Source organism: Astyanax mexicanus, chromosome 20 (genome assembly GCF_023375975.1).
Source record: "Astyanax mexicanus isolate ESR-SI-001 chromosome 20, AstMex3_surface, whole genome shotgun sequence".
In the NCBI taxonomy this organism is placed as follows: Eukaryota; Metazoa; Chordata; class Actinopteri; order Characiformes; family Acestrorhamphidae; genus Astyanax; species Astyanax mexicanus.
This window is the reverse complement of record NC_064427.1, coordinates 162,843-179,459: the sequence shown is the minus strand read 5'-3', so window position 1 is coordinate 179,459 and position 16,617 is coordinate 162,843. Positions and strand designations below refer to the sequence as shown.

General features: G+C 40.0%; 2 protein-coding genes across 2 annotated transcripts; both read left to right on the top strand.

The window, feature by feature from the left end:
- Positions 1 to 143: 143 nt before the first annotated feature.
- Positions 144 to 6,784, top strand: arrdc3b (arrestin domain containing 3b). Its single transcript, XM_007242399.4, has 8 exons — positions 144 to 676; positions 2,761 to 2,842; positions 2,966 to 3,113; positions 3,246 to 3,348; positions 3,724 to 3,980; positions 4,098 to 4,260; positions 4,407 to 4,549; positions 4,722 to 6,784. Exons 1-8 carry the CDS (start codon positions 397 to 399, stop codon positions 4,788 to 4,790), a joined length of 1,245 nt encoding a protein of 414 aa, XP_007242461.1. The 5' UTR covers positions 144 to 396; the 3' UTR covers positions 4,791 to 6,784.
- A 4,009-nt stretch (positions 6,785 to 10,793) lies between these two features.
- Positions 10,794 to 13,111, top strand: cetn3 (centrin 3). Its single transcript, XM_022664608.2, has 5 exons — positions 10,794 to 10,944; positions 11,680 to 11,815; positions 11,926 to 12,040; positions 12,242 to 12,433; positions 12,597 to 13,111. Exons 1-5 carry the CDS (start codon positions 10,928 to 10,930, stop codon positions 12,638 to 12,640), a joined length of 504 nt encoding a protein of 167 aa, XP_022520329.1. The 5' UTR covers positions 10,794 to 10,927; the 3' UTR covers positions 12,641 to 13,111.
- Positions 13,112 to 16,617: the final 3,506 nt, after the last annotated feature.

The window sequence follows — 16,617 nt, the reverse complement described above, 5'->3', positions numbered from 1 at the left end:
AAATAACGTGCATATTACCAGTTTTTATTAATTATCTTTATTTATATTTGTTTTGTTGGTAAATTGTTGATGTTGAGCATCTCTGAACAGCAGCAGAGGGAAGCGGAAGTCTCACTGCGCATGCTCAGAAGGGTTGTTTTTCACTAAACTCTGCCATAAGAGCAGACTGCGCTCAGACAGACAGACAGACAGCTGGTCTACCAGCAGCTTCAGCCCGCAGAGCTGCTCCTGAAGAACCGCAGCATCAATGAGCGCCCGGTACCAGCCGCCCGGTACCGGCCCGCAGACCGGCTGCACGGCATAAACCCTGCGGGGCACGAGGACACCGGACTCTCAGCGCGAGGGTTCTGTTCTGTTTCTTCTCCCGGGTTCTGGTTGTGGTTCTGAAGCTCCATCATGGTGCTCGGAAAGGTGAAGAACTTCTCGGTGAGCTTCGACTGTCCCACCGACTGCACCGTCCCCGTGTTCGCGAGCGGGGACTGCGTCTCAGGGCGGGTGATCATAGAAGTGACCGGAGAAATTCGGGTCAAATCTCTGAACATTCACGCGAGAGGACTGGCTAAAGTTCGGTGGACCGAGTCCCGCAATGCCGGATCCAACACCGCGTACACTCAGAACTTTACCGAGGAGGTGGAGTATCTAAACCATACAGACCTCCTGATCGGACACTTCCGAGGTAAGGAGCATGTTCACACCTGTGCACTTTTTGAAGCAAATTGACTGTCAGTTCATGATGCTCAGATAGTGCTACAATGTCGGATGCTCCTCATAGTTCAATCGGTGCAGGGTTCAATCATTATCTCCTTAAAACACCGCAAAACTAGAATTATAGAATCACAATTCATCAATCAACCGCAATCAAGATGCGGCACTTTAAAATCAGTAAAAATCAAGTTTTAGACTTTTCAGAGAAAAACGAGATGAAAAGATGGTGGTGATTATGATGATGCTTGATCCATATAGTGCATACCCCCAATTATTAATAAAACTACATTAAAAACAAACTCCTTCTGTATAACGGTATAAAATGATTTTGAATATGTTGGAATTATTTTCCGAATTCGCTTTAAACCCAAAAATCAGTCATAGAGTAGAATAGTTCAGATATACCAACTTACAGGAAGAGTCTGGAGAACCAAACAAACACCAACAAACCATCTGACCAACTGCAGCCCCTTTAAGTCGGGTTTCTCTGCTGAATTAATTCAGTTCTTTAATAAAGTATTTTTAAATAAACAGCTGCAGTTGGGTAAATGGTACATTTTCCGGATTGTGGGGCAGAGCTGTAAGTTTGTGCTCTTTGTTAGAAGCGGTTTAAACCTGTTCAGAAACTGGATGTGGAGAGGAGGGGAGGGGAGGTGGGTGCGGAACAGCCTCTGCGCTCTGATTGGTGGAGGTGCTCGTGTGTGTCGGATGACCTCATACCTTTGCAGAAGTGTCAGAAGAGTTCTGCAGAACCGCGCAGTTCCGCTCAGCCCGAAACCCACAGAACCGCATCACTGACCCGAGAACTGCTGTTTTTTGGGGTGTGGAACATCATGATCAAAATATCAGATCATCACAAAAATACACTTTTACTGCTCTTCTTCACTTTTTGATATTTGACATTTTGTCAAAATTTCAAGACAATTTGTGCACATGCACAAAAGAATTATATAAAACCCAAATCTGAACAAGAAAATTGACACCAAGTCTATATTGAAAGATAATGTAGATATTTATTTATTTTTATATATTTTTTCACATGGAAGATTTAATAACAATAGTTTCTTTTTTTTATTTGTGACTTTTTTATCTTTACACAACCAATACAATCCCGGGACAACACAAAAAAAACTAATACAGTGTTTATTTAAAAACCTTGAGTTATTGAATTATTGTTGTTTGTTGCTGTTTTGTTTTATTATAACGCTCTTTCTGTATTCTGTATATTTATTTAATGTATATTCCTGTTCTTCTGATTATTTACCAATAAAACACACTGAACTGTATTTCTGTCTCTGTATGTTTATTTTAAGTGTGATATTTATTGTGTTTTTATCAGGTTATATATTTATCTATATATGGTGTATAGTGTTGAGGCTCCTGGTGGGGGCGCTAAACTGGCTCCTGCTCTGAGCGGCTCGCGGTAATGAATGCGGGGGAAATCCGGCTGAGGGCGGCAGCTCGCGCCGGTTTGGTCCGGTCTCTGCCGGCTGCCGCCCGAGTTCCCGAGTTTCAGCTGCTGGTTGTTTATCTGAGCTGCTGCTGTTTGGCTGCTCTGAGCTGCTGAGGTGGCAGAAAAATATAAACTCAAAAAAATATAACATAAAACAAACACAAAACAGATAAACTCAGAAAAATATAAACTCAGTTTGAAGTTTTTATTCAAAATACAAATCATAACAATATATAAACAGATAAATAAAACACACAGGCAGACACACAAATTAGTTTATTTTAAGCTTTAAATAAAAATTATTGGCAACACTAAAGAGTCTCAGCTGTAATCTAATGACTATATTTATTATTGTTTTATATTTTTAAATGTCCTTAATTTGTTTTACTGTAAGACTTATTTCAGCTGATTTCAACATTTGATTTCATGTTTTGTTCTGTTGTTTGTTCTGTTCTTTTGTTGTTGTACCATTTTTTTGAATAATAATTGAATACTGTTGAGAAACGTAATGTGTAAATGGGATGTTTTGTGTAGCTGTGATGTGATGTGTAGATGAAGTGTTGTTTTCAGGTTATATAGAGTTTGATTTATCTGTGTTGTAGATGAAGACCCTGCTGAGGAGGGCTTCACTGTGCTTCACTCAGGGAGACACGAGTACCCCTTCAGCCTGGAACTTCCCCAGACGTGAGTACTTCCTGTTTCTGCTTAATCTGAATTAGATCAGTAATTAAAGATGATTCTTTGGATTAAACTGTGAGGATGATCCTGTGGGAGCAGCGGTTCTGATTCTCTGTGTTTGTGCTGCAGACCTCTGGCCACCTCGTTTGAGGGGAAGCACGGCAGCGTGCGGTACTGGGTGAAGGCGGAGCTGCACAGGCCGTGGCTCCTGCCCATCAAACTGAAGAAGGAGTTCACTGTGTTCGAGCACATAGACATCAACACCCCTCTGCTGCTGGTGAGAGAATCATCACACACTTCCTGCAGAAACACAGAAAAATATATCAGTAAATATTCTGCAGGGAAATGGTTTAGAAATGTGTTTTATCTTCTTGTTTAATTTAATTATTGTTATTATTATGATTTACAGTCACCGCAGGCTGGAACTAAAGACAAAACCCTGTGCTGCTGGTTCTGCACTTCAGGACCCGTTTCACTAAGTGCTAAAATTGAAAGGAAAGGCTACACTCCAGGTGAGTTTAGCTTTAAAATAATAATACAGTTTATTTTGTGTGTTATTTATACGTTTGTCTCTGATAATCTGAGGAAAGAAAGTTTATTGCTAAATGTTATATTTTAACAACTAATATACAGCAGCATGAGATTACAGATTTATTTCCTTCTTATCTGCTAAAATGTGTTTAACATGAGAGTAACACACCTGTCACCTGTGCATAATATTTTATGGTATATTATAGTATTGATAATAGATTATTGTAGACAGTGTGTCTGATCCAAACCGGAATTATTAATAGATATTAATATAAATTTTTCTCAGCTCTCCTAAACCTCTGATTCTAGAATGACCTTACCACTTTTATCAGTAACAGAACTGTGGTTTCCTGCAGGAGAATCCATCCAGATCTTCGCTGAGATCGAGAACTGCTCCTCACGAGTTGTCGTGCCAAAAGCTGCTATCTATCAGACGCAGACCTTCTTCGCTAAAGGGAAAGTGAAGGAGATCAAGCAGCTGATCGCTAACGTCCGCGGAGATCCACTACCGTCCGGAAAAACCGAGACCTGGGACGGAAAGATGCTGAAGATCCCTCCCATCTCCCCCTCCATCCTGGACTGCGGCATCATCCGTGTGGAGTATTCCCTCACGGTGAGTTCAGGACCGGGTCTGAACGATGTTCTGGTGTGTTGGATCAGTGCAGGTGTGGTGTGTAGTGATCAGAAGGTCCGGGTGTGTTAATGATGATGATTTCTGGTCTTTACTCAGGTGTATGTAGATATTCCTCGAGCGGTGAATCTCTCTCTGAACCTGCCGCTGGTTATCGGGACCATACCTCTCCATTCTTTCGGCAGTCGCACCTCCTCCATCAGCAGCCAGTACAGCACCGCCCTGAGCTGGCTGGGCGTGGCCTTACCTGAGAGGCCTGAAGGTACAGCACCTGTACTATAGTTTAGAATTGAATTCAGCAAAATGTAAATTAAAGAAATTAAAGAAAACGATTATTACATGCTTTCATAGTAAAATAGCTTCTTCTGCTTCACATTTTAGAAATGTTTCTTTGTTTTTTTCTTTCAGCTCCACCAAACTATTGTGAGGTGGTGTCAGACGAGCAGCGGCGCCACAGTCTGGAGCTTCCTGTGGTTCGAGATGATCTGGAGGGACGACTGTACGCCTATATTCAGGAGTTCCGCCTCCAGCCACCTCCTCTCTACTCTGAGGTACGTCACCGAGAACTTCAGAACGCTTTGTTCTCTTTTAAGGATGCTTTCCTGATATAAAATCAGTGAATTCACTACTGGATCAGAGCAGAACATTCCTGCTTAACACCAAGTAAGACTCTGAAAACCGATCATCTCATTCTTACCCTGCTTTCATGTTTTCTTGTTTTAGATTGATCCCAATCCAGAGCAGGAGGATCTTCACCAGGACAGAAGAGCTGAAGTCTGTCCGTCTCGCTGAAGGAAGATCAGACCCTGATGAAGTCAGGAGTTACTTACCTGCTGAGATTAATCCACAGTCCAGGGTTAGATCTTCCTCTGCGCTGCAGGACGAGTGAATAACCAGTCAGCTGTTCACTGCAGGAAGAGAAACTGGTGCTGGAGCTGCGATAGACCTGCTGATCCAAGCCGAGAGACCTGAGAACTGAGCTGCTGGAGGTCTCGAGTAAACGTCTCGTCCGTCCGTAGAGTTTCAGGACAGAACTGTGACGGAGAAAGACGGTGTCCTTTAAAGCACGATGGACAGAAAGGAACCGGTCCAGGGACAGATCTGCTCTCCAGAACTTAGAAAAGATCAGAACCAAACAGTGGCTTTATACCTTTATATAAAACTCCATTACTGAAAGAAAAAAAAGAAGCTGTACTGTTTCCACTGACGGGCGCGTCTGTACTGGTCTGTACTGGATAGAAAGACCTGTTTTCTTCATCAGAAAATTCGAGTTTGGGATGCTGTTTGTTTGGGGCAAATTAATTATATATAACCATGTCAGGAGCAGGGGCTTGGTGGGTTTTAGGTGGGCATGAGTTGTTGTTACTGGGACATGATTGGACATTCACAAAGATGATTTATAACCAATACCAGTATAAACTTCTAATTCCACACAAAGTCTTCAGAAGTGACCTCACTGAGCATCTATGCTCCTGAGTCTGTGTGTCTCCTTCGCTCTGCTGGTACACCACCAAAAATATGTTTTTCAGCAAGGGCGTAAATACGAATATGGAGAATATGGTGCTCATATACTGCACTGCACTGTTGCAGTTGTAGGGGGTAAAAGAGGGGCTATGGTGAATTATGTGGCGCAGGGTCTGCGGCTACTCATAGCCTACAGCACAGATTCAATACATGAGCATAAATTGGCTTCCCGTACAGAATTTCCACTGTGAAAAACAAAGAAAACCCTTATGATTAGGTTATCCCATGATAAGTGCTTATTCTCTCTCCGTTATTATTCTGCACCGTGTGAACTGGTGAATATATGTTAACATATATAATGACCTGAACATGATCCAGTATAGAGATAGAAGAGAAATATCATTCCTTTTTGTACTTTTATTTTTTCCCCCAATATGACTCCAGATGATCGACGTCTGAAAGACGGTGGAGCTGCAGAATCCCACCCAGATCTCTTATCAGTTTAGGGTTATTAAATTAAACGAGTGTCACATTTGTTTTTAAACTCGTTTAATTGTTGAAGAGGTTCTGATGGAGGGAGACTGCTTCAGCCTAACGATGATTTAGCACTTATTAGTAAAGGCAGGCTGAGGTCTAAAACAACGCCATAAACAACAACATTTAGTCAGTTTAGCAGTTTATTTCAGAAGAAACTGAGACCTGTGGGGCAGAATAATATGCAGATTAACTCTTTTTTTATCACATTGTTTTGAATTCTGTGGCCTTCATACAACACATGATGAACAGTTCAGATTTTGTGCTGCAGTTTTTCTCCTCCTGATGGGATTTGATTGGATGCGCTGTGTGTTGTGTTTGCATTTTCCTGTTCGAGAGATTTCCTTCCTTTTTATTATGTTTGATGAAAGTGAGCGAATTTCAGCGTATCAGAACTCTTCCTCTTCACACTCTGATATTAATGCAATTCCAGGAGGATAAAGATGAAGTGATGATGTTGAAGAAAGATAATGTTGAGTATTTAATGCGTGTGGTAATCAGACGTACGTTCAGTCCTGCGGGTGCATAGCTATCGGATATTGACTCGTGTCTATGCTACCTCACTTCCTGCTTCAGGGGCTGAAAAAAGGGTCTAACCTGATTTAAGCTTCTCTTAAAATTCTAGAAAAGGTGCAATATATGTATTTGTTTGTTTGTGAGTCTTTTTACAGTTTTGTATATTTTGTATGTTGCTGACTTTTATATATAATTTTGTAGTATGGATGTATGTATATTATGCCAAGATCAATGTTCTGTTGTCAGTTAAATAAATAAGCTTTTCTACTGAATTAGTATTATTATTGTTTTATTTAAAGTTTGTTTGGTGCAATAAATAATTAACCATTGTTTGTAACTATTGATGAAGTAATTCAGAGTATTTACACAAGTTGATGTTTTAACTTTTTGGATGAAGTTTTACCAGCTTGTGAGGTTTATTGAGGGAATTATATACATTATGGTGCTTTTTTACACACAGGATGTGGTTTATAGGACCAGGTAATGTTTCTCTGAGCAGAATAAGGGGCTTTACTTGCGTTCCTCCACCCTGTAGAGGTGAGTTTACCTGAGGATCAGACTGAACACAAGGAGGTTTTTGTTCTGAGTGACTGAAGGAGCTCAGACTCTGGTGTTTCTGGTGGTTCTGATCCGGAACAGCCCTGGACAGGCAGTTCCACATGAATCACTCTTCTATAAAGATGATGCGGTTTGAGTCCACAGCACATCAGGTTTCTCATTTATAACACAACTTTAAATAAAGATGACAGTTTTGGGCAGTTTGTTGAAACAGTTGTTAAAATCTCTATATTTAGATTTACAATAGTTTAAATTACATCAGTTACATTTACCTCATTTAGCTGATTTACAGGGTTATTTCTGTTTAGTGTATTAATGTACAGTAAGTTACTGTAGCAGAGCAGTGTCAGTATTTACAGCATCAGTCAGCAGGTTCAGTCTGAGTGTAGAAATGCAGTATATTCAGTATTATGTAATAGAACTAATATAACTGATGTAACTGATCTATAAATGGGTGAAGAACACTTTCGTAACTGTAACCAAAGATCACATCTCTAGAGGTGGGGGGTGGGGGGGGGGAGGGGGGGGGGTTGGCTGTGTAACGGGAGACGGCTGGACCGGGCGGACCGGGCCGGTTCAGTTCGGGTCTGAGCTGTTAGTGTAGCTCGCGGTGCTGCCAGAGGGGTCAGACCCGATACACAACACCCTGGATCCGGTTCTGCTGAGTCAGCGGACAAGCCACGCCCCCACCGAGGAGGCGTGACAGACAGGAGTACCCAACCTGCATCTCTTACATTCCAGCTCCTACAGTAACATCAGCTTTACACTGAAAAATTAGCAAGTAAAATTTAGTATATCACTGCAGGACATGATGATGATGATGATGATGATGATGATGATGACCGGTCAGTTTCTTTATCTGTATTATGTGAGAACAGTATCGGACTCTGTAGCAGAACTGTGGGCCCGGTGTTCTGGTTCTGGTCGGGGTTCAGACCGGAACTCTCCCTCCTGTTGTTTATCTCAGATCAGCTACTGTTCCTCCCATAAACAGGATCAGTCTGAACTGGTCTGAGAACAGCCGGCTGGAGGGAACCCAACCCCCCGGATCCTCAGCACCACTATACCAAATATTTTATCAGGGCAGATCAGGGTTCAGTCCGGCCGCCATGACTAATGTGTGTGTGCTGGTGGTTCAGCAGTTTCTGGGTGTAAAGATCCACACGGTGCCGTTAATGATGGGACGGGTGACCCTGGGTCCGGCGGGGAGCGTCAGCAGTTTCCTCTCCTCACCGGATTGTAAAAACTTCCACCTGAGTTACAAATACCTGTAAACCAGACCCTGACGTCACGACCGATCCGACCCGACCCGACCAGCGCCGCCGGGGGAACCAAGCTCAGTCTAGAACCTCAGTGTTAAACACGCTGTTTACCTCAGTCTGAGTCAGAGAGAGAGAGAGAGACAGAGAGAGAGAGAGAGAGAGAAACACAGAGAGAGAGAGAGAGACAGAGAAAGAGAGAGAGAGAGACAGAGAAAGAGAGAGAGAGAGAAACAGAGAGAGAGAGAAAGAGAGAGAGAGAGAAACAGAGAGAGAGAGAGAGAGAGAGAGAGAGAGAAACAGAGAGAGAGAGAGAGAGAGAGAGAAACAGAGAGAGAGAGAGAAACACAGAGAGAGAGAGAGAAACACAGAGAAAGAGAGAGAGAGAGAGAGAGAGAGGCTGGTTCTGTTTCTACTCTCTAAATATAAAAAAATATCTCCCCCCCACATATAGTATATTTGAATATAGAGTCATTATTTTATAGAACATTATATGGTTATAATTATGATAATAGAGAATATTATTATATTACATAGCCAACATAAATGTGTCACTTATTGCAACATATGTATGTGATGTATATTCAAACATATTATTTTAATCATATACAAACATAGCTGTGTAACATTTTCCCTGACATGCCAAAAGTCATGGGACAGAAACATAACTTGTGTTCCATGACTTATGGCATATCCCATGTGGAGCTAAAAAGGAAAACTCTTCATGAACATGAACTGCACACTGCTGTCCCATGAGTTTTGGCCGGTCAGTGTATTTAAATATAAGTGAAGATTAGATATTTACATATAATAATAATGTATTTGTGCTGTAGATCAGTGGGAGGGGACGGGGGCGGGAGCTGCAGCAGGTGGACGGCTGTGTTTATATTTATGCTGTATTTTTAGTGTAACTGAAGAAATACTGAAGTCCAGCTGTAGCAACACTCCTCTCATTTACATAACCTCTGACCCCGCCCCCTTCACCTCCCAGCAGGACAACAAAAACCAGAGCATCAGGTCTACTCCCACAACCCCCCACTGGATCATCCCCCTCCCTCCCTCCCATCATCCCACAGCTTCCACCAGCGAATTACACTGTAGAATAAAGTCATCAGAACTGTTATTAATTAAATCATTTACATAATTAACACAAAATAAACACAAAAACACAGAATCTGAGGGCTGTTTTCAGATTGTAGGAATCGTGTAGGATTACTAAAGCTGTGGGCTCCAAGTGGTCCAACGGTCTAGGAGATCGCTGGTTTGAATCCCGCTCATGTAGCTTGCCATCAGCTGCCGGAGCCCTAAAAGAGCACAGTAGCGCTCTCTCTTTCCCCTCAGTACTCCTAGGGTGATGTGGATCAGCACAAGGCTGCGTCTGTGAGCTGATGTATCAGAAACAAGTTGCTGCGTTTTCCTCCGAGCGTTAGCACTGTGATGCTACTCGGCAATGCTACAGCATCAGCAGCAGCTCAAAAAGAGGCGAGGTCTGACTTCACATGTATCGGAGGAGGCGTGTGCTGGTCTTCTTAACCCTCCTGGCGTTGGAGCATCACTAGTGATAGGTGGGGGGAGTCCTAATGAGTGGGTTGGGTATTTGTCCGTGTAAATTTAGGAGAAAATGGGAAAAAATTGAAATAATTTGTAATAAATAAAGGATCACTAAAGCTTTGTTTTTTTGTGTTCTCAGTATCTGCTGTTATCTTCACCTCCTGAATACTGTTTTATTAATCACTGCACTGACTGTTGGAATAATGCATATTTTTACACATTTCTATTTATCGTATTAATCTGTCTAAATAAATACAATTTGAAATGTTTGTCATATATAAAGAAATACAGGCTGTTTTTATTATGTGTGTTCTATCTCTCTATTGGTCAGATATTATCTTTAGGTTTATGGCGCTCCCCAGTGGTCATTAGTGTAAACTGCATTAGATCTGATGGACATGATTATTCATAAACTGAAATTACAGTTCGGTCTGATTTTATAGCTTTAACCACAAGACTAATTTACTACAACAAAACATTATTACTGTGATTTTTTTTATATTAAACATTTCATTTCATATTAAAGACTATAAAGCTCTACAGGAAAACATGCTGAATTATTTTAATAATAAGCTCCAGCTCATCCCAATTAAATTACTCTCAGTTCATCAGGTTTAGATCAGGGGATTAATGTGGAGCAATAACTAAATAAAAAACTATGTAAAAAATAAATTATTTTTTACTGTTTACTACAGAATTATATACGTGTCCCGCAATCGTTTTCTTCTCTTATATTTATTCTATACATTTATTTTAGTTATATATTAGATACAGATATAATAGATAAAACAAAATTAACGTTTCTGTTATGAAGAACTTGTATGAATATATAAATGTATTGTATCTATATAACATCATAACTGCAACTGTTGAGGAGGTTAACTTAACAGACCAATCACAGCGTAGCGTCGCGATGACATCACAGTGTTTGTAGCCTAGTAACCCGGATGGTGGGAATAGAGCTGCAGCTAGCTCCCTAAAGCCTCCTGAATTAAACTAAATTTATAAATCCGCTGATTAATCTGATCATATTATCGATCCAGGGAGATGAGCTTGTCGATCAGGTAACGCTGATGAACTCTGGGTCTCACTGAATCCGCGGGAAACGGATCTTTAATTCATTCAGCCGATTTAAACCCTGATAACTAATCCCTGCTAATGCTACTGAGCTAATGCTAATGCTAATGCTGCAGCTAATGCTAATGCTACTGAGCTAATGCTAATGCTGCAGCTTGTGCTAATGGTGAAATCTGTGTTTATAAATTATATTAATATATAATAAATGTGTTAAAGTAAATCACACTGTTAGATCAGAGCTGTATCTGATTATCTGATATTAAAGCTTTTAGTCTGAGTTTAATAATAATCTGAATTTTACAAGATAATCTGAGTTTATATCAGTTAAATTTACTGCATCTGATTTTGATTAATAAATATAAAGCTGTGTTTAATTTGTGTTAAAGGCCGATATTAGCTGTGTGTTAATTCTGTTAATCAGATTAATTTACTGGTTTCTCAGAAAGAAAAACACTCAATAATTATTACTTTAATTTACACAAATTACTGTGTAAAATGTGAAAAAATTTGACTATTAACAGACTTTTTTCTTTGTTTTTATTTTAGGGTTCCTTATATGTGACACACTTTTAATGAAATTAATCACACATAAACAAATGAAATAGGTCATTTTACCATTACACATATGAATATTATATTTACCCAAATTGAATAATGGCATTAATTACAAAAAGCTTTGACTTTTTAATACGAGTTTAATTCTGAGCTGTAATCTCCTGCAGGACTGAACTACCCGCTGATAAAACGAAGCGCAAGAAGAGGAGAGAACTGACTGAAGAGCAGAAGGATGAGATAAAGGAAGCGTTTGAACTGTTCGACACAGATAAAGATAAAGAAATCGATTATCATGAACTGAAGGTGAGAAATTTATTTATCTTCATCTTCTAGTCCAGTTTATTATCTCTGTTATTCCTGAAACATATTAAATATATCAGAACATGGTTAATATGGTTTACGTTTGTGAGCAGGTGGCTATGAGAGCTCTGGGCTTCGAGGTGAAGAAGGTGGATGTGCTGAAAATCCTAAAAGATTATGATCGAGAAGGAACCGGAAAAATAACGTTTGAAGATTTTAGAGAAGTTGGTGAGTTCATGTTTTGTGAGAGTAACACATTTATCTGGGGGATATGTGGGCGGAGCCTTCTCGCCTCAGTTCAGAAGGACAATTCACGATCGTCATGTATAATTATTATTTTGTGTTTACAGTAGTTTATTCTGGTTTTTGTATATTTAGTATTTTTGTTTGTATTTATGGTAATTTATTGGGGTTGTGGGCGTTTCTCAGTGACAGACAGGATCCTGGAGCGAGATCCTAAGGAGGAGATCCTGAAGGCGTTTAAGCTGTTTGATGATGACGAGTCGGGGAAGATCAGTCTGAGGAATCTGAGGCGAGTCGCGCGAGAGCTGGGGGAGGACATGAGCGACGAGGAGCTGAGAGCCATGATCGACGAGTTCGACACCGACGGAGACGGAGAGAGTGAGTATTTACATATTTACACTGAAAATCTGCACTTTTACTTCCTTCTAAAAGACAGACGGACAGACAGACAGGTCTGTTCTGTTATTATTAAAGACCTTCTGACAAATAATGAATTATGAATAAATCTGTAAGAGCGTTAACTGTCTCTCTCTCTCTGCAGTTAATCAGGAGGAGTTTGTCTCTATAATGACGGGAGATTCCTGAAGAGCTGCTGTTGAGATGATGACTGACTGAGATGATGTTTTTTATCTCAGTGTTTTGGTTCAGATTTCCTGTTTTCTGGGATTGTTCAGTTTTCTATTTGTATATAATGAAATAAATCATTTTATTACTGTGATTAGTTTATATTAGATTATCTTGTTTTGTAGATACAGGACTATAAATCATAGTAAATACTGTCTGCATTGTTTTTCAGCAGGTAAAGGAATTATGGGATAGATCTGAACGGTGATTTCAGTGGTTCTGATTGATGTTTTGTGTATTTGTTTACTGCAGGAGTGTAACAGTCAGACAGTAAATAGTACATTATTTGTATTTTGTTTATTTATAAGGCAGTGCAGTGTTTTTGTCTATACATATTTTTTAGAATTTCATAAATTAAACATAATTTTTTCCCCCATTTTTTATGTACAGTAAAATCTGCTCTGTGTTCTTGAATAAAGTTTTGTAGGTTAATTGATTAGCATTGTCCTGTTCTGTACAGTGAGGTATTCTGTTTACTCACTATTAGCTTTATTTTGTGGTGTAAAAAATACATCAGTGTGATTTAGTATTATGTTCATATGAAGTGATTAAAGTGATCATACGGTTAAATAATAATAAATAGCAGATGTTTCATTAGTTTCCAGCAGGGGGCGACTCTCCCGTGTTCATTACATTACTGTCCTCATTTACTCTCAACTACAGGTCACCCATCACATTAATAACATAACAAATAACATCACATATTACATTATAAAACTTTAATCAGAACTCTAATAAAAAGAAGCAGAAAATATTGAAGGGTCAGATCGCCCGCTGTAGTGTCACCTGCACAGAGTCTCACCCTATTGGCCTCACCTGACTTCCTGCAGCCCGACATCACTTCCTGCCCCTGAGTATAGAATGGGCCTGACTTGAGTCCCAATATCTTACAGACTAACCAGTCTAACAATTAATTAATCAATCTATTATTCTGTCTGTCTATCCATCTGTCTGTGTTGTCTGTCTGTCTGTGTGTTTTCTGTCGGTCTGTATCTCTGTCCGTCTGTATCTCTGTCTGTCTGTGTTTTCTGTCTGTCTGTCTGTCCCTCTCTGAACTCTGCAGAAGGTCAGTGTGATGTTGGTTATAAAACTGGTATCTGAGGATTAAAGGAGGAATAAATAGGTGAATGATGATCTGTATGGGTATATGTGGGGCGGGGGGGGGGGGGGGGGGCAGTATAACACTGTGTGTGTGTGTTGGCACATGCTCAGCTGTTGAAGACTTGGCTGGTTTTCCAGGCTGTGATTCATCCAGCAGAAACGCTCCAGAAATAACCGTCGAGCTGCTTCTTCCCCAGCGACACCAGAACTCAGCGCTAGTTCTGCAGGGGGAGGCCTGGAGCCGCTGACCCAGATCAGTTCTGTAGAATTCTCTGAACCACGGATTCACTGTTCACCTAGTAGTGATAGGAGGAACATTACTAACAGTGATCTCAGTGATCTGTGCAGAACATCCTGTGTTGCTGCTTTCTCTCCTGCAGAACTTCCAGCTGATAGCAGCAGCATTTTTCAGCAGGATAATGTTCACCCACACACAGCAAGGGTTTCCCAGGAACACAGTCTCCACCAGATTACAGCTGGCTGATATATCAGTACTGATATATTAATATTGATGTATTGAATAACTTTCAGACACAGGAGATCAATATGGTTACAGTCACACTGATTCTGATTTATTTGAATGCAGATTAAAACAACCTTCAGATTCTGTATCATTCTGTTCAACTGAGAATCTAAAATCAGAAAATTAAAAAACAATTACTTATCTGATATTTTTAAAAGAACATTCTGTGTCTCAGATAAAACCTATTTTTATCAAATTTGAAAATTAATATTAATTACATAGTTATTCACTATTAAAAATGTAATTTATCATATATTGTAACGTATTATAAATCAGCTTTATTTTGTTATATTGATTAAAAAATAAAGTTTAAGGTTAGAAAATAGAATTAAGGCACCAAATGGTAGAAAAAAAAGAATTTATTAATAATAGAGTTACTGATGAGTTAAATCTTTAGTAAAATGTTCTCACAGTTCTACAATAAGCCGTAAACTGTTCCAGGTAAATTATAAACCTTCCCTTCATAAAACAACAGCAAATGTTCTACTCAGTAATAATAAACTCCAGAGCAAAAGCAGAACCAACTCCAGCCGTAAAACTTTACATCCATCCACAACTTCCTGTTCAACTGCTGACGGAATAAATACTGGATTAAACCTAATGCAGTGCAGTGGATAAATATTATATATAAATATAATATATAAATTATACTGAATAATAAACCATCCAACAATCCAGTGTTCTCAGCAGCAAAACCTAATTACACTAAATAACCCCAAATTACCTTCCCATCAACTTCCTTATTTAATCAGAGAACTGATCTCTAAACCAGTTCAATTTTAGTTCCCATTTAAACTCTTTAAACTGAGACTTTTATTCAAATCTGTTCAAATCCATTTAATCTTAATTTTAATCTTAAAACTAAAACAATTTGCACTCCATCACTTTTTCCAGCAGAAGGGCAGCCAATAGGAGAATAGGAGACTGTGTTTTTTTTTGCCTCTATAGAGTCACTTTAGAGACGTCTTTTTAACCATGGGGGCACACGGGGGGGTTACTGACCCCTCTACCACCCCCCCACCGGGTCCATCAGTAAGACTTACAGTGTCCCAACCGTCTCCACTACATCTCCCCTCCTCTCTGAGTTCTGATTGGATGTTCGGAGGTTCTGTATCAGATCCTCACAGCGGGTCGTTATCTCAGCGGAAGCTTTTAGACACAATTTATCTAGAGTAAACACTCCCTGAGATAACTCCGCCCACTCCCTGCCCAATCACAGTCCAGAACTCCAGTCCAGGAAGGGATCAGATCGGACTCGGTGTGATACAGTATCACACAGCGACAGTCAGACGCAGATCAGATTCTCACTAATCGAGCGTCAGACTGGAGGAAGTGAGTTTAGATCAAATCAAACATCATAAACCACCATAAAAACTTCTGTTCACAAACACACCAAACAGGAAACTGCACTGAATTATTGAATAAATAATTAGAGTTAAATTAATCAGAATCTGATTTATAATTTAGATTCTTCAAAATATCATGAGTCACCTGGAATATCTGATCTCAACAACATTAGATCTGGTGAAATCAGATATTCCAGGTGACAACAAGTACAGAAAAAAAAATATATAAAATATAAATAGAAAAAAAGCTAAACACACACACACACACAGACACACAGACACACACACTGCACACACACACACTGCACACAACACATTTATACCCGACCACCAAACCCTGCAGTAAACTGTTCTTTTATTAATTGATAATAAATGCAGCGTAAATAAAGGCAGTAGTGAGAATTTGGTGAATAGTGAACAGATGATTATTCTTCACTATAAAATAAATCATGAGTTTGTGTTTGTTTAAATCTGAAGTTATTGATTTTGCATATGGTGATTTACTCCGGTATGAATTATGGAGGCGGTGTGAGGATCAGATCTGTGGGAGAGCAGGTCAGCTGGTCAGATGATGGACGAATGAGACGTGTCGGATAGTTTGTTCCTGAGGGGGCGGGTCCTGCAGCTGTCACTCAACCTGATAATGTTTATCTGTGGTTGGAAGTGTCTGGAGGTCTGTGTGGTCCCCAAATATCTGACACTGTCCACCCACCTCCCGGTCTGTCTTCCTGCCTGTCTGTCTGTCTGTCGCCGGTCTCGCTCGGCAGGGGTAGACGCCTGTCTGTGGGGCGGTGAGGGAAGCGGCTGTTTTGGAGATTTTAGTTGTCTGAGGAATTTAGTAGTTTGTGAATCTGAGGCCTGAATTTCTACAGAGCTAATCTGACCCTGCTGCTCACAATTTATTATTCACAGCAATTCTACTGTAAAACAGGCCACTTCCAACCCCTCCAAACTGTTACATCACAGTC

Excerpts from the sequence above, each read along its gene's own strand:
- arrdc3b (XM_007242399.4), top strand. The coding sequence starts at position 397 with ATGGTGCTCGGAAAGGTGAAGAACTTCTCGGTGAGCTTCGACTGTCCC. Across the intron at positions 3,114-3,245 it reads TCAACACCCCTCTGCTGCTG|TCACCGCAGGCTGGAACTAA; the intron begins GTGAGAGAATCA and ends TATGATTTACAG. Across the intron at positions 3,349-3,723 it reads AAGGAAAGGCTACACTCCAG|GAGAATCCATCCAGATCTTC; the intron begins GTGAGTTTAGCT and ends GGTTTCCTGCAG.
- cetn3 (XM_022664608.2), top strand. Across the intron at positions 11,816-11,925 it reads TCGATTATCATGAACTGAAG|GTGGCTATGAGAGCTCTGGG; the intron begins GTGAGAAATTTA and ends GTTTGTGAGCAG. Across the intron at positions 12,434-12,596 it reads CACCGACGGAGACGGAGAGA|TTAATCAGGAGGAGTTTGTC; the intron begins GTGAGTATTTAC and ends CTCTCTCTGCAG.